The 21,006-nt window shown below is 42.3% G+C and overlaps 1 protein-coding gene across 1 annotated transcript; it reads left to right on the forward strand.

Annotated features, from left to right (window-relative positions):
• Positions 1–15,739: 15,739 nt before the first annotated feature.
• Positions 15,740–19,575, forward strand: LOC123742505 (uncharacterized). The gene has a single exon (XM_045717421.1). The coding sequence runs from the start codon at positions 15,750–15,752 to the stop codon at positions 19,014–19,016; it is 3,267 nt and encodes a 1,088-aa protein (XP_045573377.1). The 5' UTR covers positions 15,740–15,749; the 3' UTR covers positions 19,017–19,575.
• The last annotated feature ends 1,431 nt before the right edge of the window (positions 19,576–21,006 follow it).

Below are 21,006 nucleotides of genomic sequence, written 5' to 3' on the forward strand. Positions count from 1 at the left end.
ACACCCTCTCCCCTCAAATTAAGTGGACACTTCAAATCAAATCAAATGTATTTGTCACATACACGTGTTTAGCATATGTTATTGCTGGTGTAGCGAAATGGGTTGTTTTTACAGGGTCAGCCATAGTAGTACGGTGCCCCTGGAGCAAATAAAGGTTAAGTTCCTTGCTCAAGGGCACATCGACCGATTTTTCACCTGGTCGGCTTGATTATTCAAACCATCAACCGCTCGGTTACTGGCCCAACGGTCTAACCGCTAGGCTACCTGCCGCCCTGATGACATATCATGACGAATGATGAGTTGACACTTGCAGGGCAAGGGGCGAGGGAAGAATGAATACATTTTAAATGGACGTGCCCTTGCCCAGAAATGTGTCACTAGTTCGTCCCACGGTTGTGTTTTCTGTCATCATGGAACCACCGGTAGCTGTTGTGTGTGCCTTATATGCGACACAGTGAATGATGATTGCATTTCATGTTTTGGCTAGAAGACAACACATCCGCAGATATCGAATGCTAGCCATCGGAGGATATCAGGTAAATCGAAAACTACAATGTATAAATGTGATGCCAGGACAAGTTGTATGCTCTAGCTAACGTTTCCAAAAGCTAACCAGACAAAAACATAATTACTTTTCCGATATGTGCTTGTGCTGTCGTGAATTAGTAGCACAATTTCTAACTTATTTACATTCATTTTTACTTATACTTGTATTTTGACCTCTCCATTTTGATGTTGGTTTCACGTTTTGGCTGCCTTTTCTTAGCGGATGATTAATCATCACAAATTTAATAGTGGCTACTCCATCACTCGAGGTGCTAAGTGGTTTTTAGAGGGCGTATACCTCTCCACGTGCATATTGTCACTTCTCCGCACGTTCCTGCTGTGTCAGAGGTGAACTGGACTGCTGTACCTAATTATTCTATATCGACATTATCGAAAATGAATCTAAACGTTTTTATATCGTTATTGAGGGATATTGATTTATCGCCCAGCCCTAGCCTACATCATATCAAATTCAAAAATGAAGAAAAATTACAGAAACAGAGCATCACTTAACCTGTTGTGGTATAGGGGGCAGTATTTTCACGGCCGGATAAAAAACGTACCCAATTTAATCTGGTTACTACTCCTGCCCAGAAACTAGAATATGCATATAATTAGTAGATTTTGATAGAAAACACTCTAAAGTTTCTAAAACTGTTTGAATGGTGTCTGTGAGTATAACAGAACTCATATTGTAGGCCAAAACCTGAGAAGATTCCATACAGGAAGTGCCCTGTCTGACAATTTGTTGTCCTTCTGTTGCATCTCTATCGAAAATACAGCATCTGTGCTGTAACGTGACACTTTCTAAGGCTTCCATTGGCTCTCTGAAGCCGCCAGAAAGTGGAATGGTGTGTCTGCTGTCTCTGGGCAAAGTACAGCAGCTCTGTTTGTGAGTGGTCAGCCTGGGGACAGTGAGACTGAGATGCGCATTCACGAGACTACTCCATTTTTTTCTCAATTTTTTTCTTTCAGCCTTTGAATGAATACAACGTTGCCCGGTTGGAATATTATCGCTATTTTACGAGAAAAGTTGCATAAAAATTGATTTTAAACAGCGTTTGACACGCTTTTAATGGAATATCTTGAATTTTTTTTGTCACGAAATGCGCTCGCGCGTCACTGTTTGGATAGTTACCTGAACGCACGAACAAAACGGCGGTATTTGGATATAACTATGAATTATTTGGAACCAAAACAACATTTGTTGTTGAAGTAGAAGTCCTGGGAGTGCATTCTGATGAAGAACAGCAAAGGTAATCCAATTTTTCTAATAGTAATTCTGAGTTTAGGTTGTCCCAAACTTGGTGGGTGTGAAATTAGCTAGCCGTGATGGCCAAGCTATCTACTCAGAATATTGCAAAATGTGCTTTCGCCGAAAAGCTATTTTAAAATCGGACATAGCAATTGCATAAAGGAGTTCTGTGTCTATAATTCTTAAAATAATTGTTATGTATTTTGTGAACGTTTATCGTGAGTAATGTAGTAAATTCACCGGAAGTTTTCAGTGGGTATGCTAGTTCTGAACATCACATGCTAATGTAAAAAGCTGTTTTTTGATATAAATATGAACTTGATTGAACAAAACATGCATGTATTGTATAACATAATGTCCTAGGAGTGTCATCTGATGAAGATCATCAAAAGTTAGTGCTGCATTTAGCTGTGGTTTGGGTTTATGTGACATACAGTATATGCTTGCTTGGAAAATGGCTGTGTGATTATTTGTGTCTATGTACTCTCCTAACATAATCTAATGTTTCGCTTTCGCTGTAAAGCCTTTTGGAAATAGGACAACGTTGTTCGATTCAGGAGAAGTGTATCTATAAAATGGTGTAAAATAGTCCTATGTTTGAGAACTTTGAATTATGACATTTTGTGGTTTTAAATTTGGCGCTCTGATTTGTCACTGGCTGTTGAATAGTCTGGGACGATTTCGTCCCACCTCCCCTAGAGAGGTTAAAAGGGGAATGGAAACACTTCAGGAAGTACAGTTGAAGTTGGAAGTTTACATACACTTATGTTGGAGTCATTAAAACTAGTTTTTCAACCACTCCACACATTTCTTGTTATCAAACTATAGTTTTGGCAAGTCGTTTAGGACATCTACTTTGTGCATGACACAAGTAATCTTTCCAACAATTGTTAACAGACAGATTATTTCACTTATAATTCACTGTATCACAATTCCAGTGGGTCAGAAGATTACATACACTAAGTTGACTGTGCCTTTAGTCGGCTTGGAAAATTCCAGAAAATGATGTCATGGCTTTAGAAGCTTCTGATAGGCTAATTGACATCATTTGAGCCAATTGGAGGTGTACCTGTGGATGTATTTCAAGGCCTACCTTCAAATGCAGTGCCTCTTTGCTTGACATCATGGGAAAAATCTAAAGAAATCAGCCAAGACCTCAGACAAATATTGTAGACCTCCACAAGTCTGGTTCATCCTTTGGAGCAATTTCCAAACACCTGAAGGTACCACGTCCATCTGTACAAACAATAGTACGCAAGTATAAACACCATGGGACCATGCAGCCGTCATACCGCTCAGGAAGGAGACGCGTTCTGTCTCCTAGAGATGAATGTACTTTGGTGCGAAAAGTGCGAATCAATCCCAGAACAACAGCAAAGGACCTTGTGAAGATGCTGGAGGAAACAGGTACAAAAGTATTTCTATCCACAGTTAAACGAGTCCTATATCGACATAACCTGAAAGGCCGCTCTGCAAGGAAGAAGCCACTGTTCCAAAACCGCCATAAAAAGCCAGACTATGGTTTGCGACTGCACATGGGGACAAAGATTGTACTTTTTGGAGAAATGTCCCCTGGTCTGACAAAACAAAAATAGAACTGTTTGGCCATAATGACCATCGTTATGTTTGGAGGAAAAAGGGGGAGGCTTGCAAGCCGAAGAACACCATCCCAACCGTGAAGCATGGAGGTGGTAGCATCATGTTGTGGGGGTGCTTTGCTGCGGGAGGGACTGGTGCACTTCACAAAATAGATGGCATCTTGAGGATGGAAAATTATGTGGATATATTGAAGCAACATCTCAAGACATCAGTCAGGAAGTTAAAGCTTGGTCACAAATGGGTCTTCCAAATGGACAATAACCACAAGCATACTTCCAAAGTTATGGTAAAATTGCTTAAGGACAACAAAGTCAAGGTATTGGAGTGGCCATCACAAAGCCCTGACCTCAATCCGATAGAAAATTTGTGGGCAGAACTGAAAAAGCGTGTGCGAGCAAGGAGGCCTACAAACCTGACTCAGATACACCAGCTCTGTCAGGAGGAATTCACCCAACTTATTGTGGGAAGCTTGTGGAAGGCTACACAAAACGTTTGACCCAAGTTAAACATTTAAAGGCAATGCTACCAAATATTAATTGAGTGTATGTTGTCATTGTCTCCGACCGTGGCCCCCAATTCACATCACGAGTATGGAGGACCTTTGTGGAGAAGCTCGGGGTCACGGTCAGCCTCACTTCCGGGTACCGGCCTCAGTCAAACGGGCAGGTGGAGAGTTTGAACCAGGAGCTCGTGAGGTTCCTGAGGATTCACTGTCAGGACCGGCAGGATGAGTGGGCACGATTTCTTCCATGGGCAGAGTACGCCCAGAACTCACTACGTCACTTCTCCACTGGGTTGACCCCCTTCCAGTGGGTTTTGGGATTTCAGCCGGCTCTGGCTCCGTGGATCCCGGGCCAGACTGAAGCTCCTGCGAAAGATGAGTGGTTTCGGCACGCAGAAGAAGTGTGGAGCGATGCTCACGTAAGACTCCATCATCCCGCTCCAGAGTACAGGCCTCGGTGTAACGCTCATTCCTTTGACGATAAATGATGCAGAATAATGTATCCACGCTTTTGTCACTTCTAGATTAGTCGACTGCAATGCTCTACTTTCCGGCTACCCGGATGAAGCACTAAATAAACTTCAGTTAGTGCTAAACACGGCTGCTAGAATCTTGACTAGAACAAAAAAAAATGTATCATATTACTCCAGTGCTAGCCTCTACACTGGCTTCCTGATTAGGCTAGGGATGATTTCAAGGTTTTACTGCTAACCTACAAAGCATGACATGGGCTTGCTCCTATCTATCTTTCTGATTTGGTCCTGCCATACATACCTACACGTATGCTACGGTCACAAGATGCAGGCCTCCTTATTGTCCCTAGAATTTCTAAGCAAACAGCAGGAGGCAGGGCTTTCTCCTATAGAGCTCTATTTTTAAGGAATGGTCTGCCTACCCATGTGAGAGATGCAGACTCGGTCTCAACCTTTAAGTCTTTATTGAAGACTCATCTCTTCAGTAGGTCCTATGATTGAGTGTAGTCTGGCCCAGGGGTGTGAGGTGAACGGAAAGGCACTGGAGCGACGAACCACCCTTGCTGTCTCTGCCTGGCCGGTTCCCCGCTCTCTGCCTCTAACCCTATTACGGGGACTGAGTCGCTGGCTTACTGGTGCTCTTTCATGTCGTCCCTAGGAGGGGTGCATCACTTGAGTGGGTTGAGTCACTGACGTGATCTTCCTGTCCTGGTTGGCACCCACCTCGGGTTCGTGCCGTGGGGGAGATCTTCATGGGCTATACTCGGCCTTGTCTCAGGGTAGTAAGTTGGTGGTTTGAAGATATCCCTCTAGTGGTGTGGGGGCTGTGCATTGGCAAAGTGGGTGGGGTTATATCCTGCCTGGTTGGCCCAGTCCGGGGGTATAGTCAGATGGGGCCACAGTGTCTCCCGACCCCTCCTGTCTCAGCCTCCAGTAATTATGCTGCAATAGTTTGTGTCGGGGGCTAGGGTCAGTCTGTTATATCTGGAGTATTTCTCCTGTTTTATCCGGTGTTCTGTGTGAATTTAAGTATGCTCCCTCTAATTCTATCTCTCTCTTTCTCTTTCTCTTCTCTTGGAGGACCTGAGCCCTAGGACCATTCCTCAGGACTATCTGGCCTGATGACTCCTTGCTGTCCCCAGTCCATCTGGTCGTGCTGCTGCTCCAGTTTCAACTTTTCTGCCTGCGGCTATGGAACCCTGACCTGTTCACCAGACGTGCTACCATGTCCTGGAACTGCTGTTTCAGCTCTGTCTCTCTACCGCACCTGCCGTCTCTACCTCTGAATGATCGGCTATGACAAGCCAACTGACATTTACTCCTGAGGTGCCGACCTGTTACATCCTCTACAACCGCTGTGATTATTATTATTTGACCCTGCTGGTCATCTATGAACGTTTGAACATCTGGGCCATGTACTGTTATAAACTCCACCCGTCACAGCCAGAAGAGGACTGGCCACCCCTCAGAGCCTGGTTCCTCTCCAGGTTTCTTCCTAGGTTCCTGCCTTTCTAGGGAATTTGTCCAAGTCACCGTGCTTCTACATCTGCATTGCTTGCTGTTTGGTGTTTTAGGCTGGGTTTCTGTATAGCACTTTGTGACATCGGCTGATGTAAAAGCGCTTCTTAAATACATTTGATTGATTGAAACACAAAAGACACACCCTCCTCCACTTACCCTCGGGGAATCCCTGCAGCCATCTTTGCCTTCGGTCCAAACAATTAGCCAAGCAAGGGAAGTTGACAACGTAAACGCCCCATAATTCAATTTGTGATGATTATACATCCGCTAAGAAAAGTCTGCCAAAACATGACATCAATATGGAGAGGTCAACATACAAGTAAAAATGAATGTAAATAAGTTAGAAATTGTGATACTAATTCACGACAGCACAAGCACATATCGGAAAAGTAATGATGTTTTTGTTTGGTTAGCTTTTGGAAACGTTAGCTAGAGCATACAACTTGTCCTGGCATCACATTTATACATTGTAGTTTTCGATTTACCTGATATCCTCCGATGGCTAGCATTCGATGTCTGCGGATGTGTTGTCTTCTAGCCAAAACATGAAATGCAATCATCATTCACTGTGTCGCATATAAGGCACACACAACAGCTACCGGTGGTTCCATGATGACAGAAAACACAACCGTGGGACGAACTAGTGACACATTTCTGGGCAAGGGCGGGGTCCATTTAAAATGTATTCATTCTTCCCTCGCCCCTTGCCCTGCAAGTGTCAACTCATCATTCGTCATGATATGTCATCAGGGCGGCAGGTAGCCTAGCGGTTAGACCGTTGGGCCAGTAACCGAGCGGTTGATGGTTTGAATAATCAAGCCGACCAGGTGAAAAATCGGTCGATGTGCCCTTGAGCAAGGCACTTAACCTTTATTTGCTCCAGGGGCACCGTACTACTATGGCTGACCCTGTAAAAACAACCCATTTCGCTACACCAGCAATAACATATGCTAAACACGTGTATGTGACAAATACATTTGATTTGATTTGAAGTGTCCACTTAATTTGAGGGGAGAGGGTGTTTTTTACATGTTTGGAATGCACCCTTTGAATTCGGACTGCAGTCAGAGGCTTACCTTTAGTCATGTGATTTACAAGAAGAGTGTTTGGGTGGGGTGGTCACATATATTACAAGAAAGAGAGATTTGGTCAAAGACAATACAGTATGAAGATAAGCTAAAAATGATTATCCTATTCAAATCCGCGACTACACTTGTAGGTGATGTCATGGCGACGTTGGCTGTCAAAGCTCAGGCGTAGAAGCAAGTCATCGGGTCTAATGGTCATCTTGCGCCGAATTGCGCATGTGCAAGCAGGAAAATCAAAGGTAGTCCTTCGATATAAACTTGTTTTTGACTAAAATTAAAACGTGTCAGTTTATTACTTTCACGAGATTGGTGAAATAACATGTTCAACTACTTAAGAAATTGTCTCGAATCTAGATTTTTCCTTTTGATTTTGTGAAAATGAACAACTAAGGAAGATATTTTCACTTCTCTCATTGACTTCTCAAGCACCAAATCCCGGCATGTTCTGTTCAGTCTGTTTCACAAGCGTTCCTGGAAGTCTCGTGATGTTGCACCTCTGGGTTTAGAAACTCTGTGATTTGGTCTATAAAACAGGGTGTCACTCCCGGTCTACATCTTGGTAGAGATACATCCCGACCTATGGGCTCTACTTGGCTTCTATTTTGTACATCTACTTGTGATTTCTGTCTGGTTGACATCCATCGGAAAGCTTCGTTGATTTAAGGTAGGCTACTAACCCTTATTTCATTTCGATAAGCCTAAATGGTTGCTAAGCAAAACCTTTACTGTCCAATCATTAAAGCTACAATCCGCATTTGGTGAAACTGGCACGTCCGTTTGGAATATTACAACAACGAAGTTACTTCAAAGGAAGAACACCTTTCTTCCATCTGACACAACTTGTCTCCTGCGTTTCATCACTAAAACAATATCAAAGGCGCTGTTTCACCAAATGTAGTTTTAATTGTAGCTTTAATTGTTACTTGAATTGATAGTTGAGAAATAACATTGTCCGTCCCACCACTTATTGTGGTCCGCAGCTGAGGGATGGGGCTAGGGAAATGTAACCCCTCTCAAATTCAAGAATGTGCTCCAGATGCCAGGACTGACAGTCCATGACATCTGCATTATAGTTTTAACCATCTTTTGAATCTATACATAGGTTTTTTATATTTATAAACAATGGAGTAAAATAAGTGTCTTTTTCCCCATTAGAACCCAAAATAAACAATCGTAAGCTCATGACGTATTTATAAGTTATATTCTTCAAATTGCTGGCTATACTGTGTCATTAATTTAAATGTAATTATATATTTTTTGTTAAATATGTATGTACCAATCCCGGACAATAGCTGTAATAATGTGTATGCTTTATTGAACAAAAGAGAACCATCGCGCTCTCCCAGAGGCTTGGCTGGTGCGTAAAACCCGCTGGTGTAAGTTGTCGCATAAATCTTTCTTCATTATTCTATGTTTTTAGTAATTTTCACTGCACACAGATGTGTCGGCTTTACAGCCTTCAGTGTGTAGTGACAACATCTGTAAAGAAACAGATGAGCAGCAGGTGCTTCTAATCAGGGTTTCCGCTTATCTGCCCTTCTGGGATGTGGCTTTTCTGGTCTGACTGTATTCAAATGAGTCAAAAGAAATACAGAATATTAGGGTATGGGAGCAGGCACGAAGGTCAACTCACAAATCAGACAGTACAAAATTACTGCTTTGCGAGCAAAAGCATTCACTGTCTATTTTTGTTGTTATTTTCATATCATCTCTAAGAAAGTCAGAGACCAACAAGCGAATGGGTGGAGACTGGTCAAAAGATCGAGCGGATAAGGCAGAGAGAGACCTCGATCAAGCCAAAACTGAAAAACAGAAAGTGGAGGAGGAAAAGAGGAGGACTGAAGAGGAAAACAAGCAACTCCTTGCTGAGAAAGTGAGAATGGAAACAGAAAAAAAAGATGGAAGAAAAACGAAGACGGGAGATCGAGATCCAAAGACTAAAATTAATAGAACACAATAGACAGCGAGAGAAGGATGAAAGGACCAGGATAAAGCAGGAAAAAGTAAATGCAAAAGGAGATCACAGAACTGTATAAATGTATTCAAATATTAAGAGACAAGGGCATAAACAGTTAATTTATCCACAATGAATTATTGGAGAAAGTACACAATCATTGTGTACTTTTAATATCTACAATTGCACTGCCTGTTTTATTTTCCTCAAATGATGTGCTTAAAGGGATAGTTCACACAAATGACAATGATTTTAATAGCCCTGTTAGCAGTCTTTGGTTTTGTTTACCTGGCTGCTGCCATCAAATGCTTTTCAAAACCAATGCCTGTCAATATCTGAGAATCTGAGAATCTGAGAATCTGTAGCTTTGCAATAAATAGATTCTATTGATGCCTTGTTGCCGGATCTCTTCTGACACAGAAAAATCCACACATTTTATTCAGGATTCATCACTTGCGCTATGCACATTTTAATGACAAAAATAAACTATCCAATATACTTTGCTAGGCAGTAGCAGGCACTGCAAGAAGCCCCTGGTGTGACTCAGTGTCTGCTGTGTTTGGTAGAGATATAACACAGTGGACCACTCCTGTCCCTTAACCCCCACCTCTACAGCACCGGTTAGATGTCAATGTCATCACTCAGTAAAACACCTCAGCATAACACAGCAAATATGGATACTCCAGAAATTCTTCTTAAAGAGGCAAAAAAAAGTGATCAGGTTGAGTTAGTAGTGAATGAGGTGGAGAGGGTAGAACAGCCAGAAAGGCAGTGCAGCAGCAGTTGGCTGCATGTTTGGCGGTAGCTAACTAGTCCCCATCAGCATAAGGGTAGGCTAATGCTAATAAGTTAGCGTTGTCAGTATCCTAAAGGTATTGGATGTCAGTCTGAGTTATTTAACAGTATATTTAGTGAATGGGCAAGCTAAGAATGTTGATAGAAGTCATGATATTAGGAAAAGTAGTTATTTCCAGCAAGTGTATTTGATGGGTTTCGTTTCTGTAGCTAGCTAGCTTCGTAGCTAGCTGAGAACGAAGAGCTGAGCAAATGTTTTTCTGACTGAAGCACATATCTTCTGACAGTGACACAGCGCCACCCTGTGGACTGAAGCTGAACTTCACTACAACATATTTAACCCTTTATAAAATGAGCAATGCTGAGGTAGTAGAACTAATGAAATGAATCATAGGTCTTATAACCTATATCATTCTACATGTAAACATGCTTGGCTCGTGTTATTTCCATATAGTCTATGTGACTATTTGTGAAGAACTGCCCATTATTAAATTTGTGAAATAATGTAATTGTGCTTTTATTTTTACTCTTTATTCATTTAGCTACTTTTTCTATTGTTGCATTTTTGAGAGGTGAACCTGCAAGAAGGGGGAGGGCAGCCAGAAAGAGGGGGGAAAGATGGTCAGCCTTGTGGTTATATTGTACAGTGAACAAAACATGAAATACATAGGCCTTTAAATTGTGTCCTCAAATGTTACGTAATGGTAGAATTGACGAGGTCTGATAACTCATTCCATTCCACAAGTCCATTTTTCTTTGGCTCAAGTCTCTTTATATTCATATAGCCTAGGGGGCTATGTAGCTTCTTATCTGTCGTGTTTGGAGTTGTGTTGCGTTGTTATGTGAACATTTAAAATGTTTCTTTACAGTTGAGTTGACCTGGTTGTGTCTGTATACTAGGATAGGGCTGTAACGGTACAGGTATACCTACCAAACCTTGGTTTGGTCCGCACTGTGAACCTGAATGAATACAAAAAAACATTTCAACAAAAATGAAAACACTAGGCCTATACGCCATGCCTACGCTGGGTTGTATGCCATTGTCCTGTGAGTAAAGCTGAAAAAACATTGTAGGTTATTCTGTTAACATGTAAACCATATATAGCTTCCAAATACATTTTCAAAACTATCCTGTGAATATCATCTAGAGCGCTGACTGACAGTCCTTCTAGAATTTTAGGGTTACCAGCCTCATCAAAAAGCTAAGCTGTATGCCAAAACAAGAGGTGTGGCTGCTGTTTTGCTGAAAAACAAATCCAGAGTGTAGAGAAACTTCTGTATTTTCTACTCACATTTGTAATATATGTCCTCTATTTTTTTCAGTTTGGTACATTACTTAAGTCAACTTAAGGTGGATTGTTTTAATTAAGACTGTATTATGTCCACCAGAAAACCATCAACATGTTCAGTGTCTTTGTTTTTTTCCCCCAAAGAAATAAGAGCACCAATCGTTAGGGCTCCAGAGTCCTCTTCCTGTTCAGAAAGAACAACAAGACTGGAGAACAAAGATGTGAGTGACTCAAATGTTTGCATAACATACTGTATCAGTGATAATTTACACACGCTGCATTGTCTGGGCAATGAGCAAAAGAACTATGATTTTTATGTTGACAGCCATATTATCTGTTGCAATTTTCTAATACCGGGGCTGCTGAAGTAACCCCAGTTCTGATATGTTTTCAGAACACTGAGTCATGTCTGACTCGGAGACCATCGAGCTAGCCGCTCTGGGCCGACCCTTCCAGCTGGGGATGCTGTATGACTGTCGTAGAGATGTCCTCATTCCAGGTACAGGAAACTATTCCTCTTTGGTTTGGAGGTAATCAGTGTGCATCATCTTGAATTCATTGACAGTGTTTCCACCACTGAGTTGGATAGAGGGCACACTGTTCTAGCACAGAGAACACCATTGAGGGCTTTCACCATTTTAAAGTAGTTTCTACGGATTTAGGAAGAATCAGCAGGAGGGGTCAGCCAATGAATTGCACTCCTGAACAGACATTCCATAACTGCAGATGTCAGTAAATCACCAACCTTGGCTTTATACCTGTTCAGACTATACTGTACACACTTCACACAGTAGGTGGTGATATGCACCTTTTCAGTTTATTTACAAACTGCTAATACACTCATAGAAGTTGAAGACATTGGGGACATACTTGTGAACATAAGCAACCATTTAAATTTAAACAGTTTCTCCAGGTCAAAATGAGTCTCAGCTAATTAAAATTGTTGATTTACTTGCACGTGACAGAATGCTAAATTGTAGCTGGTCCCATCAGATAACATGGCATAAGTTAGCGCTATGCTAACCTCACCAGTTGGCAGCGATTATATTCTGTCTGATCCCTCCAGAGGACCCAGATTGAATTATGTAATCCTTCCTTAACCCAAAGGAAGTATCTCCCAGTTGACTACTTCAAAATGGTGAAAGTCCTGAATGGAGCTGCCCATGCTAAAACAGGCTTTTGGGCAATAAAGTCCTCTATGATGCTGTCACAGAATCGGCCATTGCAGAGAGAGATTAGCTTTCTGGTGCATCTCTATGGTTACCACAGAGTAAGAAAAGCTAGAGGACGCACTTGGGACAAAAGAGTGATGTCATGCAGGTTGTTTTTGAAGTGTTCATATTGTAGTAATGCTGTCAATGACAAAGATTACCCTTTTTTTTTCCTTCTGAGAGTGTAATGTGGCACTATTTGTCCCTGTAGGGCAGTGCTTCTCAATTATTTTCTGTTACGCCCCCCCCCCTAGGAAGAAGTAAACATTTCGCGCCCCCCAACTCTCCGCCGCGACTCTAAATAGTATCATTTGTCTATAAAATTGTTATAAGTACACCTCTGCATAACATTGTATCCTTATTAACATTAAAGAAAAAAAATATATATATAGATCAACTTACAACAAAGAATAACTTTATTAACATTGTTTTTTTTAGTTTGTAACAGAAAAGACTTCAAGTGCATCAATTTGCCTGAAATTTAAAAAAAAATTCAGCCCTTATTTAAACTGTAAACATTTTTGACCATTTGATACTGAAAAATAAAATTAAATATAATCAATAAATAATAATAAATTCAAATTGATCAGCAACATTAACTCAGGAGCACAATATATGAAACATTTTGACCTATAAAACAAAAATGAATAAAACAATTTGTGCTGATTTTTTTTTTTAAATCAAAATGAGGAAGTCAGGATTAATGGCTACAATGAGCACGTTTTGCAGAGCTTAGCTTTTCCAAGCGGGGTTTGAAGCATGATACTGCAACTCTCAGCTCCTGCTCAATGTTTAGCTGGGACCTGTACTTGGTCTTCAGTGCAGCAACAGCAGAGAAGCCAGTCTCACAAAGATAAGATGTTGCAAAAGGAAGAAGAATGCCCATGGCCCTCTGCCCTAAGAGTGGATACTACCTCTCTACACTCAGCCAGAATTCACTCAGTGTCTGTGATGTGAACCTCAGTCTGAATGTGGAGTCAGACGTCATATCAATGAACTGGTCCTCCTCTGCAGAGCTGAAACCAGTTGGAGCTGGTGCATTGAAAGGATCTCTCACCCAGTCATATTGGGAACTGTTTTCAGGGAAGTACTTTTTAAAGAATCCCATCAGTGATGAAATATGCTCCTTAATATATGGAATCACTGAGGTGGCATCATAGTCAGTAGTGTCAACAAATTCATGCAGGTTCTGGAATGAATCAGTATTTCCTTCATCAAGTCGCCTGCCCCACATTGCAAGCTTTCGAGTGAAAGAGCTGATCTTGTCTGTGACCTGAGGGAGGTGTTTATCTTTCCCTTGAAGCTGTAGATTTAGTTAATTTAGCTTTCCAAATATGTCACTCAGGTAGGCCAGTTTTGCCAGGAAGTTCTCATCACTAAAGGTTTCTGTGATGTCATACTTGTGCTCCTGCTCCAAAAACATTCTTATCTGCTCTCTGAGCTCAAAATCTCGGGACAAGACTTTTCCTCGTGACAGCCACCTTGCTTCACTGTGAAACAGCACAGCTTGATGTTCAGCTCCCATCTCCTCACAGATGGCAGAGAAGACTCTTGTTTTTAGTGGTCTGGTCTTTATACAATTGACTACACCTACAATGTCAGTCATAACCTCACTTAATTCAGAGGAAAGGTGCCTTGATGCCAGTGCTTCTCTGTGTATAACAGTGTGTCCACTCAGCATTAGGTGAGGCCTTCTTGATGAGTGCCCGAAGTCCTTTTCTCATCCCTGCCATGGTCTGTGCACCATCACTGCAAACACCAATGCAGTTCTCCCACTTTAGCCCATTCTCAGTCAGAAAGCAGTCCAGCATTTTGAATAGCTCTTCAGCTGTTCAGCTGTGGCTCTGTCTCTGACATATTTACAAAAAAGTAGATCCTCACACAGGGAGTTTGTCATGTCAAAACGTACATAAGTGATAAACAAACAGTCTTTGTTGCTGTCAGTTGCTTCATCGAACTGTAAGGCAAAACGTTTGTCTTTGAGTTTATCTACCAGCTGTTCTTTAAGATTGTTAGCAATGTCATTTATACGTCTGGCGACAGTGTCATTGGACTGGTCGTTTGCAGCACTTGCGTCATCCAGCATGACAGAGACCATGTCTAATGCTGCAGGCAGTATCAGCTCCTCTGCTATGGAGTGGGGTTTTTTGCACTGAGCAATTTGGTACGCCACCTTATATGATGCTAACAGTGCTCGCTGGTTTACTGAAGAAGCATTCACAAAGCGGGACGATTGTTGACAATATTCGGCACGTTTTCGCTGAAAAAAACTCAAGCGGCTTATCAGCGTGATTGGGGTGTAATGTCTATAAGTGACGCCTTAATTTATTTGGCTTCATGCTGTCCGCTGCCAACATTTTTAGACACAGTAAACATACCGGTCTTTCCTCGTCTCCCACCGTAGTCACAGTGAAGCCAAGCGCTACATACGCTTCGTCATATTTCCTCGTCTTAGCTTTCGGGAGACTTACGTTTGTCTCATTATCTCCGTCTCTCTCCATCTTTCTTTTCATCCCTGTTAAATATTTTTCCATGGTGTCTCTTAAGGGTTTGTTATCTGCACTTCATATCTCCTGCTCTGTGCTGTGTGCTCTTGTTCGGTTAAAAAAAAATACTCCCCGCGGCAAGAAAAAGCATGTTCCCCGGGGTCACGCGCCCCCCTGGCATCGCTCCGAGCCCCCCCAGGGGGGCGCGCCCCACTATTTGAGAAGGACTGCTGTAGGGGAACATTCTAGATAGAGTTCTATCTCGAACCTTTCTGGTTCCAAATAGCACCCTTTATTTGGTACCCAGATTCTATTTGACCTGAAAGAAGCTTCAGATAGAACCCATTTCCAGACTGGTTCAAATGGTGCTACAGAGCATTTTTTACTTCTGAGTGTAGGAGGTGTAGGTTTTCTAACTATGGGTTGACACCTAGAATATTTACTTTGAATTAAATATTTACCTTCAATTAGTTATTTGAATTTAACCATGTTTACATATAGAAATATTTACACATGTACACGTTGGAGTATAATTTTCACAATAAACGTTCTTTGGTCATTCTCTTTAAACTGCAGGTATCACTCTCTGGGATTCTGAGATGCTGCAGAAACACATCAATGTCCGTCCACAACCAAACACTGACTTCAAAATCATTGCTTCAGACTCAAGTGAAGCCAAGTCAGAGGCTTTGAATGTGTCTGCATCTCTTGACGCCAGTTTCCTTGGTGGCTTAGTCAGTGTGAAGGGTTCTGCTGAATTCCTACATGACAAAAAGACCTCAAAGCGTCAGTCTAGGGTTTCTCTGCAGTACCGTACCACCACTCGCTTCGAGCAGTTGACCATGGACCACCTGGGGGTAGGAAATGTGAAATACTCTAATGTCTTACAAGAGGGCTCTGCAACCCATGTGGTGACTGCCCTGCTGTTTGGAGCGCAGGCCTTTTTCGTTTTTGACCAAGAGGTTTCCTCAGGAGAGAACCACCAGGACATCCAGGGAAACCTGCAGGCCACAATAAAAAGATCCCTCAAATGTCAATAGAAGGGCAGGCAAATTTGAAGATGAGTGAGGAAGAGCAGAGAGAGACCAATAAATTCAACTGCACTTTCCATGGTGATTTGGCACTAGAAAACAACCCTGTCACATTTGAAGATGCCATCAAGGTGTATGCTGGCCTGCCATTTCTGCTAGGGGAGAACGGAGAACATGCTGTGCCCATGACCGCCTGGCTCTATCCTCTCAAGAACCTGGACTCTGCAGCTGCCCAGCTAGTCAGGCAGATCAGTGTTTGCCTGGTGCGTCGCGCACAGCGACTCTTGGACGGACTCGACAATACTGATGTACAATGCCAGGACATGATGAAGGAAGACATGGCTATCAAGTTCCCTGAACTCAAAGCCAAAATCAACAAGTTCAGGGACTTGTGCTCAGAGTACAAGCTGGTGTTCCAGAAAGGTCTCTGCAAGGTTCTTCCCAACATAAGAGGAGGAGGAATGGAGGAGGAAGAGCTGATAAAAATGCTCAACAGCAAAGAACGTTCTCCATTCCAGAATAACCTCATGATCACGTACCTGGACGACAGAGAGAGAGAGATGAATGTTGTTCGCTCTTACCTTGACATAATGAAAGAGGTACAAGTTGTGTGCTCAAGCAGTGAATTGGATGGAATAGTGCTTGATAAAGCTAATGATTTTGTAGTGTGTTTTGCATTTTCCTATTTGAAGGAGAAAGAAGAGTATGTGTTAGACTTGGAGAACTACTTGCTGGAAGAATCAAAAAGTGATTTTTCACTGATACCTTACAATCCCAACGCAGCCGGGAAGACTACAGCAGAAAAGTGGTTTCGCTCGGGGGAGGTAACGACCCTAACTAGGCAAACCATAAATCTGTTCCTAGACTTCAAAGATTCAAACAAAGGCAGAGAAAATCTTGCATTCTGCATTGCATCAATTCCAAACAAACACCTCACTGCTTCCTCCATCCATGTCTATGAAAGAGGGACACTTTTGAGTCAACAGTTTGAGCTGCCATCAAAGCCAGGTGTTCCCACCATCAAGAGTCTGGAGCATGACTGTGTCCACTTGCAAGTCAACCCTCCCAACCTTGGTGTTACCTGTGTGGAGTCGTACCAGGTTTTGTACCAGGCTGAGCAGGCTGACTCTGAGTGGACAGAGGTGAAATCGGATGCTACAACTAACCAGGTCACCATCAGTCGTTTAGACCCTTACAAAAAGTACCGCTTTAGCTGCAAGGCAGTGTGCAGACCTGGTGTGAGCCTCTCCAGTGACTGGACAGAATATTTCAGGACCCGCCCATGTAGCCCCCCTGGACCACCCACAAAGAAGAGGATAGAATCGGGAAGTATCAGAGTGAACTGGGACATTCCTACCATGGTGGGAGATGATGTTGAAGTCATTGGTTATGTGGTTGAATACAGAAAGAATGTAAAGGCTATAGACAATCAGATGTGGCACACCATGAAAACCACCACTAGAGAGAGTACACTGGAAGGACTTGAGGCTGACACTGCATACAGCATCAGAGTCTTTGCTAACTGTGGCGAAGCAGGGAATAGTCTACCCAGTTCTGAGACTGTGCTGACTACCCTTAGGGTCTCTGATCCCCAACCGAAGACGAGCAAATCAACCAGAGCAAAAAGTGAGGAGTTCCTCACAAAATCCCAGAAGGTGGAAAAGGGCAACCCCTCAATCCACTGGCTGAATCTGGAACAGAAGTTGGGTGTAAGTGACAGTTTTGACCAGTACAGATTTGGGAAGAAAGTTGAGCAAGGTAATAACAAGGTGATATTGCTTCTGGGGGCCACAGGTGCAGGAAAAACAACTCTGGTCAATGTCATGATAAACTACATTCTCGGGGTAAAGTGGGAAGAACGTTACCGCTTTAAGCTCATCCATGAGGTGACCAACAGATCACAGGCTGAGAGCCAGACTGTGGTTGTGACATCATACGAGCTCTACAACCAGCCAGGCTTTCAGATTCCTTATTCTCTGACCATCATTGACACACCAGGGTTCGGAGACACCAGAGGAATGGCTCAAGATAAATTGCTCACCCAGATGTTGAAGGATTTCTTGTGTCATCCTTTAGGGATTGATCACATTGATGCACTCTGCTTTGTAGTGCAGGCAACACTTGTTCGTCTCAGTCCTTCCCAGAGATACATCTTTGATTCCATCCTGTCCATCTTTGGAAAGGATGTTGCTGAAAACATCCTGATGCTTGTGACATTTGTAGATGGGAAGCAAATACCGGTGCTAGAGGCCATCAAAGCTGCAAATCTGCCTTGTAAGAAAAACAAGAAGGGGCTACCAACCCATTTCAAATTCAACAGTTCATTTGTGTTCTCAAAGGAGACGGAGAGCAGCTCTGAAGAGGATGATTCCAATGATGATCATAAGGCCCAGTGTCCAGATCAATGGAGTTCAACTTTCAAGGAGATGAAGAAATTTTTCCAAGCACTGGAAAGCATTGAGAGTAAAGATCTGACCCTGACAAAGAAAGTTCTGGAAGAACGTGAGCTTCTGGAGAAGACATTGACACACCTGACCCCTCAGATCACAGCAGGTCTGTCAAAGCTAAGTGAGATCAAAAGCTTCAAACAGTGTCTGGAGAACGAGGACGAGAACATGAAACAGAACAAAGATTTTGAATCTGAGGTAAATGTGCTGCAGGTGAAGAGAAGCAAATTATCCCAAGACTTTGCAACAAACTGCAAGATATGCAATTTCACATGTCACACCTGCTGTTTCCTCCCAAATGAGGATGAAATCAAAAGTTGTGCCGTGATGGATGATGATGGCAACTGTACCGAATGTCCAGGAAAATGCTCTTCCACTGACCACGACAGGGAAAAAGTCTTGTTGACATATGAAACAAAGACTGAGAAAAGGACTATTCAAGAACTGAAGGACAACTTCATGAAGGCATGGGACAAGTCTAATGAAACCAAGGAGATGCTGGATAAACGTGAGGATGAGTTTCATATGATTGAGGACGCGCTGATGAATTTGATCAAGCAGTCTTCTGACTGTCTCAAGAGACTTAATGATGTTGCCCTGAAACCAAGCTCTCAGTCCACTGTGGAGTACATTGAGATACTCATTCGCACAGAGGAGGACGAACGCAAGCCAGGCTTTGAGGATCGGATCGTAGAGTTGAAGAAAATGAAGGGAGAGCCTGAGATTCTGGATAAGATTGCAAAAGGAGAAGATTTACTCCCAAATGAGCGAAAATTCATGAAGGATAAAAAGGATAGTCGGCAGGAGGTTCCAACATAAGTCAGGGATGTTGTCCTGCTAACATTATCCGGAAACAAAATTGGGTCTCTATTTGAACATCAAGCTTCCCAATATTGTAGGAACGTTTGCGTTTGTTGGGAAGATCCAACTGAGATGTGGGGTTAATTGGATTTGTAAATAAAACTCAGCCTTGTGTAAAGCCGTATGTTAATTTGTCCACCTCAAAGTAACTGAACAAAAATGAGGGCCTAATTTAGATCTAGATTAAATCAGAACTGCATAGAAAATCATTGGTTTTGTTTAGGCAATGTCAGAGGTGCAGGGCTGGCCCTCCCATTAGGCAAGATTAGGCGGCACTTGATTTTGGGGTGGCATTTTGACAATTGGCTGCTGCCCTCCAGCGCCCCTGATCGGCTACTACATCACCAGCGGCACCCCAGCCACCAGCTCATTAGCGTTGCTGCAGTTCCCGCCCCCACCCCATTCCCGCTTCTCCTGAAGTGCATTCCCACTATCCTTGGTAGCTATGTTGACGTGTGTGTTTTATGTGGGATTATCCAATTGTGAAACAATAATAAAAAGGAATCTGCCAATGAAATTATTGTATTGTTTTGTATTTTGTGAGTGACAAAGATGATTAGCGATTAAGGCAGTAGCCTAACCTAGCCTGTTAACCTTAGCTAGCTACTACTAGTGGATTTAATTTTAGCTAAAAGTAATCTATAGAGATTTGAAACAATTTGCTACCATGTCTAAGAGACGACAACTACCAGGAAGCCTGTGTGGAGAATGACAAAAATAAATAAATAAATATCTTATATAAGTGTTATTGTAATTGTAACAATTATGTAGTCGTGCCATGTATGATAACAGGTGGCATATTATTAATAAGAAACTCGGTTTCCTACTACAGGTAGTTGGCTGCATAGTGATAGCAACATTGTAACTCTCCGATGCAGGGGTTAAAGTGAAATTCCCTTCTGCCTGGTAAGGGACTTCCTATATGTGCCCGCGTGCACCAAACATTTTTATGGGCATAATCATAGGATTACATGTACAATTGGAGCCTATACGTTTGCGTTTACTGAGTAGAGTAGAGCCAACTGAGATGTGGGGTTCATTGGATTTGTATTAAAACTCTTAGCCTTGTCTAAAGCCTTATGTTAATTTGTCCACCCCAAGGTAATTTAACAAAAATTAGGGCCTACATTAAATCAGAACTGCATAGAAAATCATTGTTTTTGTTCAGGCAATGTCAGAGGTGTAACTGCATCAAATCTCTGAGTGGCTGTTCTTGTGGTCATTGTCACAAAGCCACACCCATCCTACCCATGTTAGAAGTTCAGAAGGAGAAAGTGTAGGCTATATAGAAATAATGACACGTTGAAAATGATTAAATGAAAGAATAAGGATTGATCTCATCCTAATGGAGGTGTACTGTGTATTACAACACACATTCCTATGTTCAACCTTGTCAAACGGCTCAATGAGATTTCTAATAATGAGACTCAGTGTATCAAATGGCAATGTCCGCGATAGCGATAGGTGTAACGCTGGGAAACGCTTGTTGATTTGACAGCTACAACACAGTAACACCTCTGACATCGCCTACGGGTCTTCCTATAAGCTAGAGTACCATTGAGGATTTCCTGCGGTGGACAAAACACAGATACAGCTGTTGGTATGTAATTGATATAAGGAACATTCAATACAATTCACGAGTTAATTTAACAAACTCAGTTTAACCCTTTCTCATGGTTGGTGTCTTGACAAATTTGGCCAAAATCATGTGACATAAAACATTACATTTCTTACCTTGCATTTATGGCTGTGTTTTTTGTTATATCATATATTAAGCATTTATCAGTTAAATGAGACATTGAACTTGAACCCGGTAAGAATCCTGGATCTTGCTCGGACAGTTCTTTGTTTGGCGGTTTTGGAAATGCACTGTAACTAGGCTTATGTAACATTTAGTGTTTCCTTATGTCACGGTGTGAGTATAGTTTTTATGGGCACACAAATCCAA

This window comes from Salmo salar, chromosome ssa04, assembly GCF_905237065.1.
Source record: "Salmo salar chromosome ssa04, Ssal_v3.1, whole genome shotgun sequence".
Lineage (NCBI taxonomy): Eukaryota > Metazoa > Chordata > Actinopteri > Salmoniformes > Salmonidae > Salmo > Salmo salar.

Coding starts and splice junctions, on each gene's coding strand:
- LOC123742505 (XM_045717421.1), top strand. CDS start 15,750: ATGTCAATAGAAGGGCAGGCAAATTTGAAGATGAGTGAGGAAGAGCAG.